At 50.9% G+C, this 19,164-nt stretch overlaps 2 protein-coding genes across 2 annotated transcripts in view; both read left to right on the top strand.

Moving 5' to 3' along the window:
• The window catches only part of LOC136940283 (myosin-10-like), a 49,221-nt gene extending 46,837 nt beyond the window's left edge, over nucleotides 1-2,384 (top strand). Inside the window, 5 exon segments of the mRNA XM_067232331.1 lie at nucleotides 516-639; nucleotides 1,235-1,443; nucleotides 1,656-1,764; nucleotides 1,919-2,091; nucleotides 2,231-2,384. Of these exon segments, the coding sequence (XP_067088432.1) occupies nucleotides 516-639; nucleotides 1,235-1,443; nucleotides 1,656-1,764; nucleotides 1,919-2,091; nucleotides 2,231-2,384 (769 nt within the window).
• A 1,985-nt stretch (nucleotides 2,385-4,369) lies between these two features.
• LOC136940281 (UV excision repair protein RAD23 homolog A-like) lies at nucleotides 4,370-9,939 on the top strand. The gene is given in 10 exon segments (XM_067232329.1): nucleotides 4,370-4,581; nucleotides 5,383-5,544; nucleotides 5,773-5,951; nucleotides 6,228-6,277; nucleotides 8,528-8,655; nucleotides 8,856-8,894; nucleotides 8,896-8,950; nucleotides 9,030-9,160; nucleotides 9,315-9,464; nucleotides 9,582-9,939. Coding segments are annotated over 10 exon segments (1,074 nt in total). The 5' UTR covers nucleotides 4,370-4,515; the 3' UTR covers nucleotides 9,696-9,939.
• Nucleotides 9,940-19,164: the final 9,225 nt, after the last annotated feature.

The raw sequence follows: 19,164 nt of genomic DNA, 5'->3' as shown, positions 1-19,164 counted from the left end.
TTTCGCTATCTAACGCTAACTGTTCTTGCATTCCTTGCAAATCAGCGTTAATAAAAAGCAGATTAGATAGAGCTAGCTATTCTAATTAACATTGACATTTTCTCTTTGCTTAATCGGTGACTTAGAAGACCGTACTGTTCAAACTATTTAAGAACATTTAATGTAGCCAACTAACACGCTAGCATTCTAGCGCAGCTAGCCTAAAATACCGTATTTCTTCGATTAAACGTTACCCTCAAATAAACGCCGCCCTCGAATAAACGGCGCAGCAAAAATGAACAATGTGTAATACATCTAAGTTTAATCGAAGAAATACGGCAATTAAGAAAAATGTTATAATAATTGGCGACACCGAGGGGCCCCCAAATCAATTCTGCTTAAGGCCCCAAAAAGGCTTGGGCCGGCCCTGACACCATCCGTGAATCCACCGGGCCCTAACCCACTGTGTGTGTCTGTGGGTGTGTGTGTGTGTGTGTGTGTGTGTGTGTGTGTGTGTGTGTGTGTGCGCACGCCAGGTCAGCCCTGATGGATGAGAAGAGGCGCCTGGAAGCTCGTATCGCCCAGCTGGAGGAGGAGCTGGAGGAGGAGCAGGGCAACATGGAGCTGCTGAACGACCGCTTCAGGAAGACCACCATGCAGGTAGAGCACCTGGGGGAGACCAGACAGGGAGGGAGGGAGGGAGGACCTGGGGGAGACCAGGCAGGGAGGGAGGGAGGACCTGGGGGAGACCAGGCAAGGAGGGAGGGAGGACCTGGGGGAGACCAGGCAGGGAGGGAGGGAGGACCTGGGGGAGACCAGGCAAGGAGGGAGGGAGGACCTGGGGGAGACCAGGCAGGGAGGGAGGGAGGACCTGGGGGAGACCAGGCAAGGAGGGAGGGAGGACCTGGGGGAGACCAGGCAGGGAGGGAGGGAGGACCTGGGGGAGACCAGGCAAGGAGGGAGGGAGGACCTGGGGGAGACCAGGCAGGGAGGGAGGACCTGGGGGAGACCAGGCAGGGAGGGTGGGAGGACCTGGGGGAGACCAGGCAGGGAGGGAGGGACAGTAAGGGTCATGCGATGAGGAAGAGGGAATACAGATACAGGAAACAACATCAAAGTACCGAAACTGCGATTATCCCAAGGCTAGTTGAAATAAAGGAATCAAGTTCCCAATCCAACCCTGTACTAATTGACTCTGAAGGAGTGAAAGCAGATCCAGACCGCTTGTTTCACACCCCCTCCCGTCCCCCCCCAGGTGGACACCCTGACCACGGAGCTGAGCGGGGAGCGCAGCGCCGCCCAGAAGAGCGAGAACGCCCGTCAGCAGCTGGAGAGGCAGAACAAGGAGCTGCGGGCCAAGCTGGGTGAGCTGGAGGGCTCGGTCAAGGCCCGCTTCAAGGCCTCCATCACCACCCTGGAGTCCAAGATCCTGCAGCTGGAGGAACAACTGGAGCAGGAGGCCAAGTGAGACTCGAACACACACATACAGTCACACACACAGTCACACACACTTTTCCGAAATCCTCAAACACCCTAACTATTGGTGTTAGCTTGTCCATAGGCCATCTCTTTCAGATATTGAGCAAAATAAACGGACCGAATAGTTGAGTAGGAATGGTTCCAATCGGCTCTGTCAGGTGTCTGTCTTTAACCTCCCATGGCTCCGCCCCTTCCAGGGAGAGAGCAGCAGCCAATAAGCTGGTCCGGAGGACGGAGAAGAAGCTGAAAGAGGTGTGCATGCAGGTGGAGGACGAGCGTCGCCATGCCGACCAGTTCAAAGAGCAGGTGAGAAAGAGTAACACACAGGGGTCGGCCACCTTGTCTCAAGTTGTCACGTGTTGTCACATGTTATAGGTGAGGCAACCTTGTTCCAAGTATACAGCTCTGATACATCCGTGTGTGTGTCTGTGACCGTGTGTGTGACCGCGTGTGTGTGTAGATGGAGAAGGCTAACTCGCGCATGAAGCAGCTGAAGAGACAGCTGGAGGAGGCGGAGGAGGAGGCCACGCGGGCTAACGCCTACCGCAGGAAGCTGCAGAGGGAGCTGGACGACGCCACCGAGGCCAGCGAGGGCCTCAGCCGAGAGGTCAACACACTCAAGAGCCGGCTCAGGTACGGGGGCTAACACACACATGCTATAAACACACACACCGTATACACACACACATACTGCAAACACAGACAGAGTTTGAGAGTTAATATATACATTTTCTCCTCAACCCTCTTTTGTCTCCTCTCCTCTCCTCCCCAGACGAGGAGGTGCTATCAGTTTCTCCTCCAGTCGTTCAGGCAGGCGTCAGCTCCAGGTGGAGGGAGCCTCTCTGGACCTGCTCTCTGACGACGAGGTGGAGAACAAGATCACAGACAACAACGCCAACGAAACCCCCGCACCCCCGCAGGAGTAGACCCCCCGCCCCCCCGCAGGAGTAGACCCCCCGCCCCCCTGCCCCCCGCAGGAGTAGACCCCCCCGACCCCCCCCCCCCCCCCCCCCCCTCCACGCTCCGTCATTACTCTCCTCCCTCTTTCCATTCCTAAATCTCTCATGGACACCAGCCACCCAATCAGACTCACTCTCTTCCTTCACTCTCTGACTCCCAGACACTTGGTTCTCATCCAAAAGAGGAACCCGCCCCCGACCGGCCTGCATGAAGCATGCCCGACCTCCAGTCCTCCAGTCCCCCAACCCCCTCACCCTCACCCTCACCCAACCCCCTCACCCTCACCCTCACCCAACCCCCTCACCCTCACCCTCACCCAACCCCCTCACCCTCACCCTCACCCTCACCCAACCCCCTCACCCTCACCCTCACCCAACCCCCTCACCCTCACCCTCACCCTCACCCAACCCCCTCACCCTCACCCAACCCCCTCACCCTCACCCTCACCCAACCCCCTCACCCTCACCCTCACCCAACCCCCTCACCCTCACCCTCACCCCAGTCACCAGCAGTGGCCCCCTCCTCTACCCCTTCAGAGGCCCCATCTTCAACTGAGGGCCACCTCTCTCCTTATTCAGTTAATGTTTTCTGTACCATGTACAAAATGCTTAACTTCCATTGTTTAAGGTTTCTTTGACTCATGATGTTCCCGTTCATTCGTTTTGTAGGTCTCCAGATTATCTGACTGCGTATGTTTAAAGACTGGAGATGAGCCCGACCTACAGTACCATGCTATATAAAGGCTTGGCTGGTGGCTGAATTGTATGACCATGATTTACAGATAGGTAATGAATGTTTGAAGATTAAACGGTATCATAAGATTGGTGTGGTACAGGGCATCAAGGTTTCCCAAAGGATCAGCTGACATGTTATTCATGAGAAACGTCGTTACCGTCTTGTAAATGATGTATCGCACATTTGAGGCCGTGTTTCATTTTATTCAATGGAAAAACAAACAAATTAAAGGTTTCTCAAATGTCTCTAGAAAGTGCCTTAGCCATTGTGGAGAAAGTGTATCGTAGGAGCACAGAAACTACCAGTTTGAAATACATGTAAATTGATGACAAACAGTACATGAGATGTTTTTGTTTTTTTACTTAGCTTTATGTTACACAGTATGTACCTCTTCCATTCTTAACATTCTGGTTGCAGTTTAATAGTAGAGTATTGGTAGGCCTATGTTGAGTCAGTATTGAAACAAAAGGGGCATGATTGAGGCGGATCTTAGTAACAGATTCAGGGTCAACTTGGTTTTCACCCGTCAGTGGAAAGAGTGCAGTTGAACAAAGGGTTTGAGATTCCAGATGAGGCCTGTAGCCTACAACATGAGTCTATCTACCACAACATCCGTGCTTACCAGTGTAGACGTCAGCGCTTTACAAATGGCTGAACTGAATAAACGTTAATTATATAATTCTTGCTCGTGTTACAAGGAATCCTGTTTTCTGCGTTAAACCTCTGTTCTGTCACGTTACATAAGACGTTAAGTTTGATTTGGTTGAAAGCTTTACCATCGACAAGGTTGTTGTTATTACTGGACTGGCTGTTAACAACCTGCACCGTGTCATCATCTTTAATTTCCTGTTGCCTGCTATTTCTAGAATTTTATAAAAGACCAATAAACATATTCATGATAGATAATGTATTTGTGTATTTTTCACTTGTACACAGGTGACGCAGGACACAAGTGTGTGTGTGTGTTTGCTTTATAGTTGTTTGTCCAATTAGCTTATCAGCAATAAATGCTAGCCAGGCATGTTAAATTTATTTTTAATATATTTCCCGGTTATATGATAGATTCGTGAATTCGTAAACCAACTACATCTAGATTTATTAATACAAATACTGAAAAGATGAATATCTGTTCCCGGCCCAAGAGGCCCCCACATGAACCCCAGCGCACAGGAAGAAACCTTGACGCGGCACCAACTTCCCTTGTAGTCAAAGATGGCGGTTTGCTGAGCACCCATGGAAACACATTTCATGGATGCATATCATCTCGATAGAATTTTCCACCTTTGATGAACATTTTGGAGGTTTCTTGAAGTTCACCCATCTACGAAACTATACATAAAAGACAGTACAGTAACTGCTACAATGCAGATCACGCTAAAAACCCTGCAGCAGCAGACCATCCAAATTGACATAGACCCTGACCAGACGGTAAGTGCCTGATTTTTCTAGCAGTAATAGCACTTAGCTACGCATGCTAGCATGCTCAAGAGAACAAGCTGTGTGGTTAGCTAAGCTAGGTACTTGCCAGCTAGCTAAGTTCGACTGCTGGCTGTATACATTATCAACCAGACACATAAGATATACTTTACAGCATGGTGGCAAATCATAGTACTAATAGTTACTTACAAAGTAGCTAACTACAAGTGATTTGTATTAGCTAGCGGGTTACAGTAGCTAATAGATCTACCTAGCAGCTAGCACTACTGGTGTCAGCTATGATGAATCCCGTGGCTAAATTTAAGCATGACATGGCCAACATTAGCCAGCTAGCTGAATAGTTGACCAGGGAGCTGTCATAGTAGTAATGTTTGACAAGTTGTTTCGTAAATGCAAGTTAGTCACTATCGTAACTAAAGTTACGTTTTTAGCGTTCTACTCAATCAGCTAAGGTATATTGAGCTAATAATTGGGGTTAAGATGTGAAGTTCTTTGGCTAGCACATTTTAGCTAGCGAGCCACAATCTGACATATGTTTCCCTGGTCTGCTGACTGCTGGACCAAAGTTCAAGGCCCTAAATCAGTCGCCAGTCGCGGAGACCTGTTCATTAAGTTAACAGATTGCTAGAACATATTAATGTACTTTATTTCCAATTATCGCAATTACTTTTAAATTGGCATCAGTTAGAACATAATCACCTGCCATGACACTTCGATTAAGATGAGGATTCAATGGATGGAGTCTTTTGTGTGCATCCCGTCTTTAAACAATCCCCTTTTCCTTGTCCACAGGTGAAAGCCTTGAAGGAAAAGATCGAAACAGAGAGAGGGAAAGATAACTTCCCTGTGTCTGGACAGAAGCTCATCTACGCTGGCAAGATCCTGCAGGATGACATGCCTATCAAGGACTACAAAATAGACGAGAAGAACTTTGTAGTTGTCATGGTGTCCAAGGTAAACAACGAAATAACTAAACAGGGTTAAAACAGTTGTGAATATAATGACAGGAGCCTGTGAACATCAGTAACAATGCTTACTCATTATCTCAGCCCAAGTTCCTTGCTTTATTGTGTAAGCTCAGCATTAGACATTAGTCTACCATTCACACAACTTCAAACCTCTACACTTCACTGAACTGCATTGCAATGGAGATACCCTGTGTCTTGTCACCTGGCTCCACAGGCCAAGTCCACCTCTGCGGTCTCATCCCCCCCCTCCGAGACCCCCAAACCCCCGGTCCAGGACTCTGGGTCCTCGTCCTCCACGGCCCCGGCCCCGACCCCCGCAGCCATACCCATCCCTCCAGAGGAGGCCAAAGAGGAGAGCTCCTCAGCGGGCACAGAGCCCCCGGCACCAGCCAGGTACCTTGGAGGATCGCTCTAACTATTACCATGACCTGATCCTCCTTGTTGAGATACAGTGTCGATACAGTTTAGTTCCCATTGACTGGTTCATTTAGACTCCGATACAGATTGACGTTCTACATTCATTTGAGATGTTAGCAGCAGCTTAAGCCTAAACGTAATATTTTCACATAACCCAGCGTATAGTTCAGTGTGTGTACTACCTTTCCGTGCGCGCTGTTGAAAATGTGCTGAGTGTTGGTGTGTGTGTGACCCCCCCCTCCATGCCTGCAGCTCAGACCCTGAAGCAGAAGGCCAGGGAGTGGAAGCCTCTTCTGCTCTGGGTGAGTGAAGGGCAGAACCTGGCCACACTGTGTGGGTGTGGTGCTGACCTGTGTGGGTGGAGCTGACCTGTGTGGGTGGTGCTGACCTGTGTGGGTGGAGCTGACCTGTGTGGGTGGAGCTGACCTGTGTGGGTGTGGTGCTGACCTGTGTGGGTGGAGCTGACCTGTGTGGGTGGTGCTGACCTGTGTGGGTGTGGTGCTGACCTGTGTGGGTGGAGCTGACCTGTGTGGGTGGTGCTGACCTGTGTGGGTGGAGCTGACCTGTGTGGGTGGTGCTGACCTGTGTGGGTGGAGCTGACCTGTGTGGGTGTGGTGCTGACCTGTGTGGGTGGTGCTGACCTGTGTGGGTGTGGTGCTGACCTGTGTGGGTGGAGCTGACCTGTGTGGGTGGAGCTGACCTGTGTGGGTGGAGCTGACCTGTGTGGGTGGTGCTGACCTGTGTGGGTGGTGCTGACCTGTGTGGGTGGAGCTGACCTGTGTGGGTGGAGCTGACCTGTGTGGGTGTGGTGCTGACCTGTGTGGGTGGAGCTGACCTGTGTGGGTGGTGCTGACCTGTGTGGGTGTGGTGCTGACCTGTGTGGGTGGAGCTGACCTGTGTGGGTGGTGCTGACCTGTGTGGGTGGAGCTGACCTGTGTGGGTGGTGCTGACCTGTGTGGGTGGAGCTGACCTGTGTGGGTGTGGTGCTGACCTGTGTGGGTGGTGCTGACCTGTGTGGGTGTGGTGCTGACCTGTGTGGGTGGAGCTGACCTGTGTGGGTGGTGCTGACCTGTGTGGGTGGTGCTGACCTGTGTGGGTGTGGTGCTGACCTGTGTGGGTGGTGCTGACCTGTGTGGGTGGAGCTGACCTGTGTGGGTGTGGTGCTGACCTGTGTGGGTGGAGCTGACCTGTGTGGGTGGAGCTGACCTGTGTGGGTGGAGCTGACCTGTGTGGGTGTGGTGCTGACCTGTGTGGGTGTGGTGCTGACCTGTGTGGGTGTGGTGCTGGCCTGTGTGGGTGGAGCTGACCTGTGTGGGTGTGGTGCTGACCTGTGTGGGTGGTGCTGACCTGTGTGGGTGGTGCTGACCTGTGTGGGTGTGGTGCTGACCTGTGTGGGTGTGGTGCTGACCTGTGTGGGTGTGGTGCTGACCTGTGTGGGTGTGGTGCTGACCTGTGTGGGTGGTGCTGACCTGTGTGGGTGGTGCTGACCTGTGTGGGTGGTGCTGACCTGTGTGGGTGGTGCTGACCTGTGTGGGTGTGGTGCTGACCTGTGTGGGTGTGGTGCTGACCTGTGTGGGTGTGGTGCTGACCTGTGTGGGTGGTGCTGACCTGTGTGGGTGTGGTGCTGACCTGTGTGGGTGTGGTGCTGACCTGTGTGGGTGGAGCTGACCTGTGTGGGTGTGGTGCTGACCTGTGTGGGTGGAGCTGACCTGTGTGGGTGGAGCTGACCTGTGTGGGTGTGGTGCTGACCTGTGTGGGTGTGGTGCTGACCTGTGTGGGTGGTGCTGACCTGTGTGGGTGTGGTGCTGACCTGTGTGGGTGGAGCTGACCTGTGTGGGTGGAGCTGACCTGTGTGGCTGACCTGTGTGGGTGGTGCTGACCTGTGTGGGTGTGGTGCTGACCTGTGTGGGTGTGGTGCTGACCTGTGTGGGTGGTGCTGACCTGTGTGGGTGGTGCTGACCTGTGGGTGTGGAGCTGACCTGTGTGGGTGGTGCTGACCTGTGTGGGTGGGTGCTGACCTGTGTGGGTGTGGTGCTGACCTGTGTGGGTGGGTGCTGACCTGTGTGGGTAGGTGGAGCTGACCTGTGTGGGTGTGTGTTTGTGTTGCCGACCTGTGCTGACCTGTGTGGGTGGGTGCTGACCTGTGTGGGTAGGTGGAGCTGACCTGTGTGGGTGTGTGTTTGTGTTGCCGACCTGTGCTGACCTGTGTGGGTGGGTGCTGACCTGTGTGGGTAGGTGGAGCTGACCTGTGTGGGTGTGTGTTTGTGTTGCCGACCTGTGCTGACCTGTGTGGGTGGGTGCTGACCTGTGTGGGTAGGTGGAGCTGACCTGTGTGGGTGTGTGTTTGTGTTGCCGACCTGTGCTGACCTGTGTGGGTGGGTGCTGACCTGTGTGGGTAGGTGGAGCTGACCTGTGTGGGTGTGTGTTTGTGTTGCCGACCTGTGCTGACCTGTGTGGGTGGGTGCTGACCTGTGTGGGTAGGTGGAGCTGACCTGTGTGGGTGTGTGTTTGTGTTGCCGACCTGTGCTGACCTGTGTGGGTGTGCTGTCCAGTGACAGGGGCAGAGTACGAGACCATGCTGACTGAGATCATGTCCATGGGCTACGAGAGGGAGAGGGTTGTGGCTGCACTCCGCGCCAGCTTCAACAACCCACACAGAGCTGTGGAGTACCTGCTCACTGTGAGGGAACACACACACACACACACACACATACACACGCACACACACACACACACACACACACGTACATCACGACCTGAAGATCTGTACAACAATGTCAACACCGACTCCCATTTGTAGCCGAGTGGAGCAGGATTGCGCTTCTCCAACCCTGTTGTGTGTGTGTGTGTGTGTGTGTGTGTGTGTGTGTGTGTCTCCAGGGTATTCCCAGCAGTCCGATCCAGGAGACGAATCCCTCGGTCCCCGTCTCCAGCCTCGGGGCGCACCTCCTCCGACACGCCTGCTGTCGCTGAGGGTGAGTCTCCTGCTGACGGCTGGACTGCTCCGGACCCGGGCGTGAGGGGAGGTTAATGTGTGTGTGTGTGTGTGTGTAGGAGAGAACCCCCTCGAGTTCCTGCGTACTCAGCCCCAGTTCCACAACATGAGGCAGGTGATCCAGCAGAATCCTTCCCTGCTGTCGGCTGTCCTACAACAGCTGGGCCGGGAGAACCCTCCTCTTCTACAGGTAGCGCGCACGCACGCACGCACACACGCGTGTGCACGCAGACCGTTGAGAAAGCACTCGATGCAAACCTGTTCTCCACGTCTCCATCTTCTGTCTTCCTGTGTTTCTTTCTTTCTCTCACTCCCCCCCGCCCCCCCCCCCCCTCCGATGGCAGCAAATCAGCCAGCACCAGGAGCGCTTCATCCAGATGCTGAACGAGCCCGAGGGGCCCGAGGTGGCGGGGGAGCTGGGGGCCGCTGGGGAGGAAGGGGCCCCCGTCAATTACATCCAGGTCACGCCACAGGAGAAGGAGGCCATCGAGAGGGTGAGCGAGGCTGGGGGGGGGGGGGGAAATGCAGGGCGGGAGCCGAAACGCAACGCATCCGACCAACCCCCCGCGTCACATGGCTTGATTTAACCTCCCCGTGTTTTCGTTCTCCAGTTAAAAGCGATGGGGTTCCCCGAGGCGCTGGTGATCCAGGCCTACTTCGCCTGCGAGAAGAACGAGAACCTGGCGGCCAACTTCCTCCTCAACCAGGGCTTCGAAGACGAATGAGATGCCTCCCCCGCTCTCCCTCCCTCCCCCTCCTCCCCTGTCCTGTCCTCCCCCCTGCCACCCTCCCCCAGCACAAGGACTGCACCCCCACTGTACAGCATACTAGCCTGGGGCCCAGCACTGTACAGCCACCCATCTGCAGCCTCCAGGGCCCACTGTACAGCCACTACGAGGGAGGCGGAGGAGGAGGGCCTAGCAGAGGGAAGGGGAGTAGGAGAGGGAGGGATATTGGTGTGGATGACGGCTATATGGGGGGGGGGGGGGGGGGGGGGGGGGGGGGGGCGTTAATGCTATACAAACCTTAAGTTGTGTAGTAGAGGTCTATTTAGGGTTGCATGGTGGGGTCAAAGGGTGACTGGGGGGGGGGGGGGGGGGGTGGCGGCTGGTGGCTATGACAAAATCCACTAGAATTCCAATGGAATGTGTGTGTGACTTGTTTAAAGGGGGAGATAGGTCTATGAGGATTTTAAAGGAGCTTTTGGGAACATGGGAGGGGGGGGCGGGGGGGTTGATGTGCTAAGGATTTACCGAAGGTGCGCCTGTTTCAGCCTGCCAGTGTAGGTGGATGCGAATCAGTTAAGGAAAGTTCAAAAAAAGAAGAAGAACAAAAAAAAAACAAGAAGAAGAAACAAAAGAATTGATATGCATATCTAAGCTTGTAACACTGTTTACTGGATGTTGATGGAAGCAGATTCTCCTCGATGCACTTCTACGATGTTATCAGTGAGTACGTGCGTGTTTGTCCGCTTGTGCGCGTGTGAGAGAGAAACTGAGTGTACGTGAGTGGTGAGTCGAGCATTATAGAGATAACATGCCTGTGAGTGAAAGGTGATGTACTGCTGGGGTGTATTTGGGCGGAGAAGGGGGTGGGGTGTGGGAGGTTCAGAGCAGAGGGAAACCGAACTAAAGTGATAATGATGAAGAACATGTCTACAGCCTGTCTGTGATTCACTTTTTAAAACACACACACACACACGTCTCTTAGGCCCCCATCCTAAGCCCTCAGAAGTGTAGTATCCATCATTCAAACACATCCCCCTAGTCTGATGGAAATGTGTGCGGTATTAAGTATTAGAACAGGGCCCAAGATTCCTAGGTTGAACTGAGGAGGCGGGACCAAATCCTGGGACATCGCAACCCAGTAACCTACATCAGAAACAACCTTAAAGAAGGCCGTGAAGAAAGGGTGCGCTTGTAGAGTATCGCCACCCAACCCCGGGCCCCACAACCAGGTTTTGATGTGTCCGTGGGCCATAGTTGTTATAATCCAGCCTTACATTGCAACGTCGACATTTTAACCATGAACAAACAGGACACATTTAGCTGGATGCAGCGGGGTCATGCCTTATACTGCGGACCTCCACTGACCGTGTGTGTGTGTGTGTGTGGGGGGGGGGACCAAGAGACAGGGCACCGTTCCATGGTGGGTACGTGTCCTGACGGGTCAGCATCAAAGCCTTCAGTTGGCGACCTGTGGGTCCACGTGGAAGAGACTGGAGAAGGTGATTCATTGAGTGTGTTCAGCTCACCGAGGTGTGTCGGGTCCGTGCGGATGGCTTTCACCGACGCCGACGTTGTACAGCAACAACATGTGCTTAGATGAAGCGCTGCTTCATGAATAAACTTCAGCAATATATCAAGACTGACTGGGGCTCGTTATTTCCTCTGAGCATCTTAGGGACACAGCCGGGATTTCTTCGTTGTATTTTCTGGCTATGGTAAAAGACTAGGTATTTTGTTAAGTACTACTGTTTTATGAATGATTTGCTAATGCTAAAACATTCTATTCTAGAGTTGCTAATGCTAAACATCTTATTCTACAGTTGCTGCTGTCCGCTAGGTTACATCTTTCTTTAAAACAGCGTGGCATGCACTCCTTGCTCACAGACAGGTTAAATAAAACCACACACAAACAACGGCTCCGGGAAACAAAAGAATAACCAGACATGTACAGTAGGTTACAGTAAAGAACATCCTTTTATTCAATCAGTTGAAGGTGTTGCTCTTTTCAAACTGTGTTTTTCTTATTATGGAAAAGAAACTGTAATTAACACATGCATTTCACCACAGGCTCTGGGAGGTGTGTCTGAAGAGGGGGGTGACTAAACGCTCCCGGGGGGGGCAGGGAGGGAAACTGTCCAACGGGGGGGGGGATATACTACAGTAAACACTGTGCCCTACAGACGTAAAAACTTACAAACTAAGATCACGGATGGCCAGGAGCCTCTCTCTCTCTGGGGCGAGACACGGAGCCTCTCTGGGGCGAGACACGGCGCCACTCTCTCTAGGGCGAGACACGGCGCCTCTCTCTCTCTATAGGGCGAGACACAGAGGCTCTCTCTCTATAGGGCGAGACGCAGAGGCTCTCTCTCTATAGGGCGAGACACAGAGCCTCTCTCTCTCTGGGGCGAGACACGGAGCCTCTCTGGGGCGAGACACGGCGCCACTCTCTCTAGGGCGAGACACGGCGCCTCTCTCTCTCTATAGGGCGAGACACAGAGGCTCTCTCTCTATAGGGCGAGACACGGCGCCTCTCTCTATAGGGCGAGACACAGAGGCTCTCTGTGAGGCTCCGTGCCACGTTATGGCTTCTCAACTGTGGCCGGCCTCCTGTCTGGCTGGGACTGGATCATCAATACTGATGCTGGCTTCACTCAATGGAGACGGAATAATAGAACACCTGCATGTTCTCGTGGGGGGTGGGGGGGGGCACTAGGGTCTGTGTCAAGTCAGTTTGCTGGTGGTCATTTCCACGTCACCCGTTGGGATTCATCCAGCTCTAAGGAAGCGTGTTGGGTTGGATCTCTGCATTTCACTGTGAGGGGCTCTAATGCTGCTCTGTTTCTGTGGACTGGGTTTCCTGTGTGACTGACACACTTCCTTGTCTGGCTCTGACCCGCTAAGGTGCTTGGTTGTCATCAGGTACTTTAATACAAGGGTCTGGTCACATACAACCACTAGCAATGTGCTATCATACCACTGCAGGTCTACAGTCTTCACTGCCTATGTTATACAATAACCAGAAATTGATCAAATGAACGCAAATTCCAAATTAAGTAATAAAAAAAGAGAAAGAGAAAAATAATGACAAACAAGCCTGCCCTTTACTCTACTCTACTCTGCTCCCTGTTGGCCAGCTCCCTCCGATAGTCCAATCAAAGAGAAGCTCCTAGGTGACTTTTAACCCCCCGCCGGACAGGATTGACCAATCATCATCCTCTGTTCCCCACGGAAAAACCTCTCACCCCCGGGCACGCCACGACCTCACCACACCCCAACCCAGAGCCTGCAGGTGTAACTTGTTCACTTACATTAGCTGTTTGAATGGAGAAGCTGGAGGTATGGGAATACAATGTGAAGCGTACAGACAGGATAACATATGAGCTAACTGCATTCTGCTCAGACAAAAGGTTTTGCGTTTTCATTTTTTTTTCTTTTCTTCAGCCCCTCCCCGTTCCGAGGAAGGGATGAAAGAGAAGGGGAAGGAGGGAAGGAGAAGTTTACACGGCTACAGACTACTCCAGTGTCCAAGAGAGACAGAAGAAGACAAAGGACAGAGGAAGAGAAGCAAGACAAGAAAACATGTTTTTTTTTTCTGTTTTTTTTTGTGGATTTTTTTTTCTGAATTATTCAACAATAAAAAGAGGAACTAAATCACACCAATTTCCTTTAGTACTATATATATACTGCTTTGAAAAGCTCGAAGAAGAAGAGGAGGAGAATATAGAAGAAGAAAGGAAGAAGGAGGGGGGCTTTTTTTGAGACGGGCACTCGGGATTACAAGATGGAGACTGTGAACAAAAGGCACTTTTTAGGGACAACCTTTAAGATGCTCTGTCACTATTAACACTACGTCACCAAACAGAATATTTATAGTCATTTACACCGTGGTGGGGACAGGGAGCCTGTGTGGAGGGGGAAGGGTTCACCTTGTGGTCTCTCCACCTGTTCTCAGGGTCTCCCTCAGTCTCTCCTCTCTCTCTCTCTCTCTCTCTCTCTCTCTCTCTCTCTCTCTCTCTCTCTCTCTCTCTCTCTCCTCAGGTCGAGACAGGAGTACTACACATCAACTACACCTACCAAAATGGATTTCACAACACATCTCCCATCTCGCCAAACACTGCAAAGTCACCCGGGTTTGGAGTGAACACTTTTCTACAAAATCGGATTCCAATTCAGATGCATCTCCCAGAAGCGGGAAGATCTTGTCTTTAGTACACCAAATGTTGTCTTTACTCTGATTGGACAGTTTGATGTCCACAGGGTAAACCAATTGGAATACAGAAGAGGGATTCTATACCATAAAAGGGCATGTTTTGGCTGTCAAGGATAGCCAGTCGTGTGGCGATAATGATTTTGTGTATCGCAACAGGACTTTGTACACAGACAGTACTGTGTTAGTTCATGCCTCTGTTTAGAAAGCCCTTTCTCCTTCAGACTGTGCTGAGGTCTCTTCCCTCTCCCTAGGGGTCAAAGGTTGAAGAAAAATGCCTTTTGTCACACAATGAACCCCTCCCCCCTTGGTAAATACAAAAAGAGAAATAGAATAATGAAAGTTTTTCCTAAATTATTTTTTTTGCTTTATGATAACACTTAATTTTGTTTATTATGTATGTATAATAGAGTTTGACTGTACTTTATCTTGTAAAAAGCACCAGTTTCATTTAGTGATATATATTTTTTGTTATGCAAACACGTTCCTTCAGCCCTCCCACATTTTGAAAACAAATCAATACAAACAAAAGAATTTCTTTAAAAAAAAGCTATAATAAAAAAAAAAAAGAAATCCCCAAACTTACAAAGACTGGGTTTTTTTCTCAGCTCTCGTATTTAGAGTCCCGGAGCGCAAGGACTTGAAAACAAAAAAACAGAGGGTCTTCCCACTCTTTCCTTTTCTTTACACCCTCAAAACAATCAAACAGACAAACACAATTCATCTATCCAAGGCATTGCACATGGCTCTATCAACATACACATCATTTTCAATTTTCAATAACAATACTTCCCATCGAAACAACAAAGAACTAAGAAATCCGTCCGCCTAAAACCGATCTTTTGACTACACCACAACGTCACCTCCTCTATTGTTGCCTGTGTGTCTGGAGGCTTGTGTCTGTATCAGACGCGGGTGTGTGTGTGTGTGTGTGTGTGTGGGTTCATGATACTGGTACTTTTGCGCGAATCAGCGGTTTGAGATACATATCTGTGCCACGCTTCAAAAAATAACTAGACTGCCACAGAGCTTATTTTGCAAATAAAAAAATGTATATATCTATAAATATATATGTGTATTATATATATATATAAAGATGCTTGCGATTATCTAGTGAGCTCACCACCCCTTCCCTTTCCAGGCATAAGATTTCACCATAGCTTATATGTGAGAAAGAAAATAACCTGAATTCATGTTTTAACAAATTGCATAATGGGAATACAGAGGCACTTCCATAGATTAGAAAAGAAATCCCCAGTAGCCTTGCTGAAAGAGTTATCCCCGCAGTGCTAGCTAGTTCTTCCTCGTGGAACGGATGAGATGGTCGCCATTGGCAACGACCACTTCGTTAGTCGGCTTCCCTGCACTGAATTACATGGCATGGGCAGTCCAGTTATTTTGTGAGGTGGGTTGAAGTCGATTGGATTTTTATGTTCCGTTTCGTAAAAATCTTTTGATGAATACTAAATGGTGGGTTCTAATAGGCAGGATAAAAACAAAAAGCTAAAGGCTTCCTCAGATTGTCCTATAACATTAAGACTTCCCTTTCAAGTCAATCTGGCTGGGTGCTGGTTTTCAACACTGACTGTTGCTAAAAAGGTTTGCAGGTGGCTGTGTGTGTGTGTGTGTTTTTAGCAGGTGGCTGTGTGTGTGTGTGTGTGTTTTCAGCGATGCCGTGCCCTAACTAGTGGTGGTTGTTTGTGTCCGACTGAGACCAGGAAAGTGAAGCCTTGCTTCCTGCCCCGGGCCGAGTCCTGTCCTATGGTTGGCTGGTAAGGTAAGGTAACTTTAGTGCACTTTGATCAACAAGGACTGATTGAATTCTATGTTTGTCTTACCAAGGCTGGGTAAGGGGGCGAGGTTGGGACAGAGAGCTGGTTACCATAGCAACCCCTCATCCTATCAGGCCGCCCCTAAAAAAACAGCTGACTGAACTCTGACCCCAGGCCTCTCCTCTCCTCCTCTTCCTCCTCCTCCTCCTCCCCGAGCATCATGGGTAGAGATATGTCACATATTTGATTTTGCTCCGCAGTGTGGCGCTCTGTTCTTGGAACGAGTGCATTCTGGGAGTGTAAACAAGGAGGGTAAACTTTAGGGAGACAGAAGGAAAGAGCGGTACTGGGGTTTCCGTAGCAACCTCATCCTCACCGTTTCCCCCTCCAACACGCTCTACTGGCACCCTCTCACCATCAAGCCACCCTGTCTACGCATCTATCCCCCCACCTCACCCCACCCCAACACTCCCTCTCCCATAAGGTGCTGTCAAAGGTGCTTCAAATATCAAAACAAAAATCGAATAAAAAAATTGGTACAAATTCAAACGGAACAAGTCAAATAAGAGAAGACATAAGATAACAGAAGATAACTTTTTTTCTTTTTCTTTACACAAATAGGGCCAAGGGGGAGTTGGGGGGGGGGGTTACCAGGTGTGTGTGTGTTAGTATGGATGTGTGTATGGTATATTGGGGGGGGGGGGGGTATTTGTCTGATACAAGAAGTGGAGAGATGTGACTGGTCATAATCATGAGTGCATAGTATCTAGGGGGGAGGCAGTCACACCACCTATTTCTGTACTTCGCCACAAACCGCTCACATACCCCGACAGCCGACATGGGTCACGATGTGCATGACGACGAGGCCTGTCCCTATGTCAGTGTGTGGCCGTGCATGACGACGAGGCCTGTCCCTATGTCAGTGTGTGGCCGTGCATGGACGTACGCCGTGCTTTAATGACTTGTGTTTGCCGTTCTTCATCGTTTGAAGGAGAGTATGGGCCTTAGGAGCTGGTTGGTAGTGTCGCGTTAGCCCAGCTTGGGTTTCAGTCTTGGGGTTACGATGCCAGGTCCTGGAGGCTGGTCGCCTGGTGCTGGTCTGGAGCTGCTGTTTAGAGGAGCAGCTGTGAGGCAGATGAACCGGCTCGTAGACCGTTAGACTGAGGGAAGGAGACGACTCTGCCTCGCATCAAGGATGTTTCTCCTTGTTCGCCAGCCTGCATGTAATAGTGCACATCAAAAGATTAGTGTTTGTTCAGATTGTAGTGCAACTCCTTGTTCACGATATGTTTCTTTTGGCATTGTCTCTGTCTGGTTAGTATTAGAGGGGCCGGGTAAAGTCAACGGGGTCCAGGAGGTTGCGGTGGGTTTGAGGTGTGTACGTGTCTGTGAGAGTGTGCGTGCGGCTGGGATGGTGCGACCACTTTGACCCAATTGTCTCCGGGTGGTTCATTCTGCCAAATGTTTTTTTTTGTTGTTTGTTTGTTTTTTGTTTTTTTTGGGGGGGGGGGGGGTTCTCTAGACGTGATGTTTTTTCTGCATTTCAATTTCCTACTCCACGTGCTGACTGGTGCGACTGTTGTCGAGCTGAGGGGTTCCATTGGATGACCAACGCGTTCCCACCACGTTCCTCCTCGAGTTCCTGCTCCATCTGTATGCTGGCTCTGAGAGATGAATGACTGACTGGCTGGCTGGCTGGCTGGTTGATTGGCTGGCTGGCTGGTTGATTGGCTGGCTGGCTGGTTGACTGACCTTTCTTCCTCTCTCCTGCGTTTACCATGTTCTCCTCCTCCTCGTATCCTCTGAGTGTTGGGGGTTCCCTCTGTGTAGGTTGAGTGATCATCTGATTGGCTCGTGCCGATTTCCCGGTTGGCGTGCCTGTTGCTGTGGGAGACGGGGCGAGGGGGCGGGGTTTGGAGGAGGGCGATTTCCTGTGGGTTATTTCCTCTGTTTTCCTTGATCAGGTTCCCGATTGTGAAGAAAGAATTCTAGTTGCTGGTTTGCAGATAGGTCGTGTCAGAGGAACCAGGACTGTAAAAGGGAGAGAAAGCGAGAGAGAACAAAAGAGGATTGGTGTTAACCCAGTAGTGCTGTAGAATAGACAGTTCCTTACTTGGCCACCAGATGTCCCTCTTGGAGTCAAAGTGGTCACTAGTTGCTGTTGACTAGTAACCTGTAGGAAATGCTACTAATTCCACTCGTGAGAATCTCTACGCATAAAGCCTGTATGTCTGTCGTAAACGCTCTGTAAAGACGATTGAAAGAAATGTCCATTCTCGTTCGAGAAAGACGAAGAAAGATCACGAGAGAGAGAGAGAGAGGAGAGAGAGAGAGGGGAGAGAGAGAGAGAGAGAGAGAGAGAGAGAGAGAGAGAGAAAGAGCCGAAGAGAATGCTAGAAGTGAGATGACTAACTACCGAGCCCACCCACTGCCGAGCACCCGGCGCCCACTGCTGAGACCTGGCAGCGGCCTGGAACAGGCCAGCATTCTGGAAGTCAAGTCTAGGAAACTCTGGCCCTCCGGGGGAACGGCCTTTTGTTTGGTTTTGACGCTAACAGGGTCGCATGAATAAATACTCCCTTCCCCTCCCCTCCCTCCCTCCATCCATCCACCCCCCCTCTGGGCACTGTCCCAGCAGCGTCTGGGCTTAGTGACTCTTCCCTTCTCAGTTACACTCTCTCCCCCCCCCTCACTTTCTCTGTGTCTATTTATCTCCCCTAGCGCTTTCTCCCGCCCCCCCTCCCCCCCCTCAACTCACCCCACCACCAACATCCCCTTCTCAAGTTCAAGTTCAACTGTCTATGACATCATGTCTGGTTGCTGTGGGCAACCAGACAGTCAGGACGTGACTTGTCTGTGGAGGACTGTGCTAAAACACTGTCCTTCTCTCTCCCTCTCTCTCTCTGTGTCTGTCGCTCTTGTCCTCTCGTTTCCCAGGCTGTTCTTCAGGCAGTACACGGTTCCTACCAGCAGATGGCGATTACAGACCAATGATTACAGACCACATTTTCAGGCCACTGTAGTTACAAGAGCATATGCTTTTTGCTAGGCTTTAGAACCCCTTATTACAGTCATGTTTCAGTGGAGTATTGATGCATAGTTTATTTCTACTACTGCCTATTTAACCCATCGTTTTTTGTTTTTTTTTACGTGCAAACTCAAACTTTGCACTCGAACTCGAGGTGCAAGTATGTGTGTACGTGTGTGTACATAAGAGACAAAGAATACAGAGAGACAAAATGGCGTTGAGTTGGCACCGGGTAACACGACGAGGGGAGGGTCGGCCAACACTGGCCGAAGCCGGGGGACAAAAGAAAGAGAGAAGGAGGGAAAGAGGGAGGGAAAGAGGGAGCAGGAACAGGGCATCAGGGAAGAAACAAGGGATGATACGAGGAGGGAGTGTGGGGAGAGATTGAGAGAGGGATGGGGGAGGGATAGTTTCAGATGGTTTCCATGTGGTGATGAATGGAGAGAGAGAGAGAGATCC

The sequence above is a fragment of the Osmerus mordax genome, chromosome 3, assembly GCF_038355195.1.
Source record: "Osmerus mordax isolate fOsmMor3 chromosome 3, fOsmMor3.pri, whole genome shotgun sequence".
Lineage (NCBI taxonomy): Eukaryota > Metazoa > Chordata > Actinopteri > Osmeriformes > Osmeridae > Osmerus > Osmerus mordax.
Note: the sequence above shows the minus strand (reverse complement) of the source record. Positions and strands in the feature narration are given on the sequence as shown.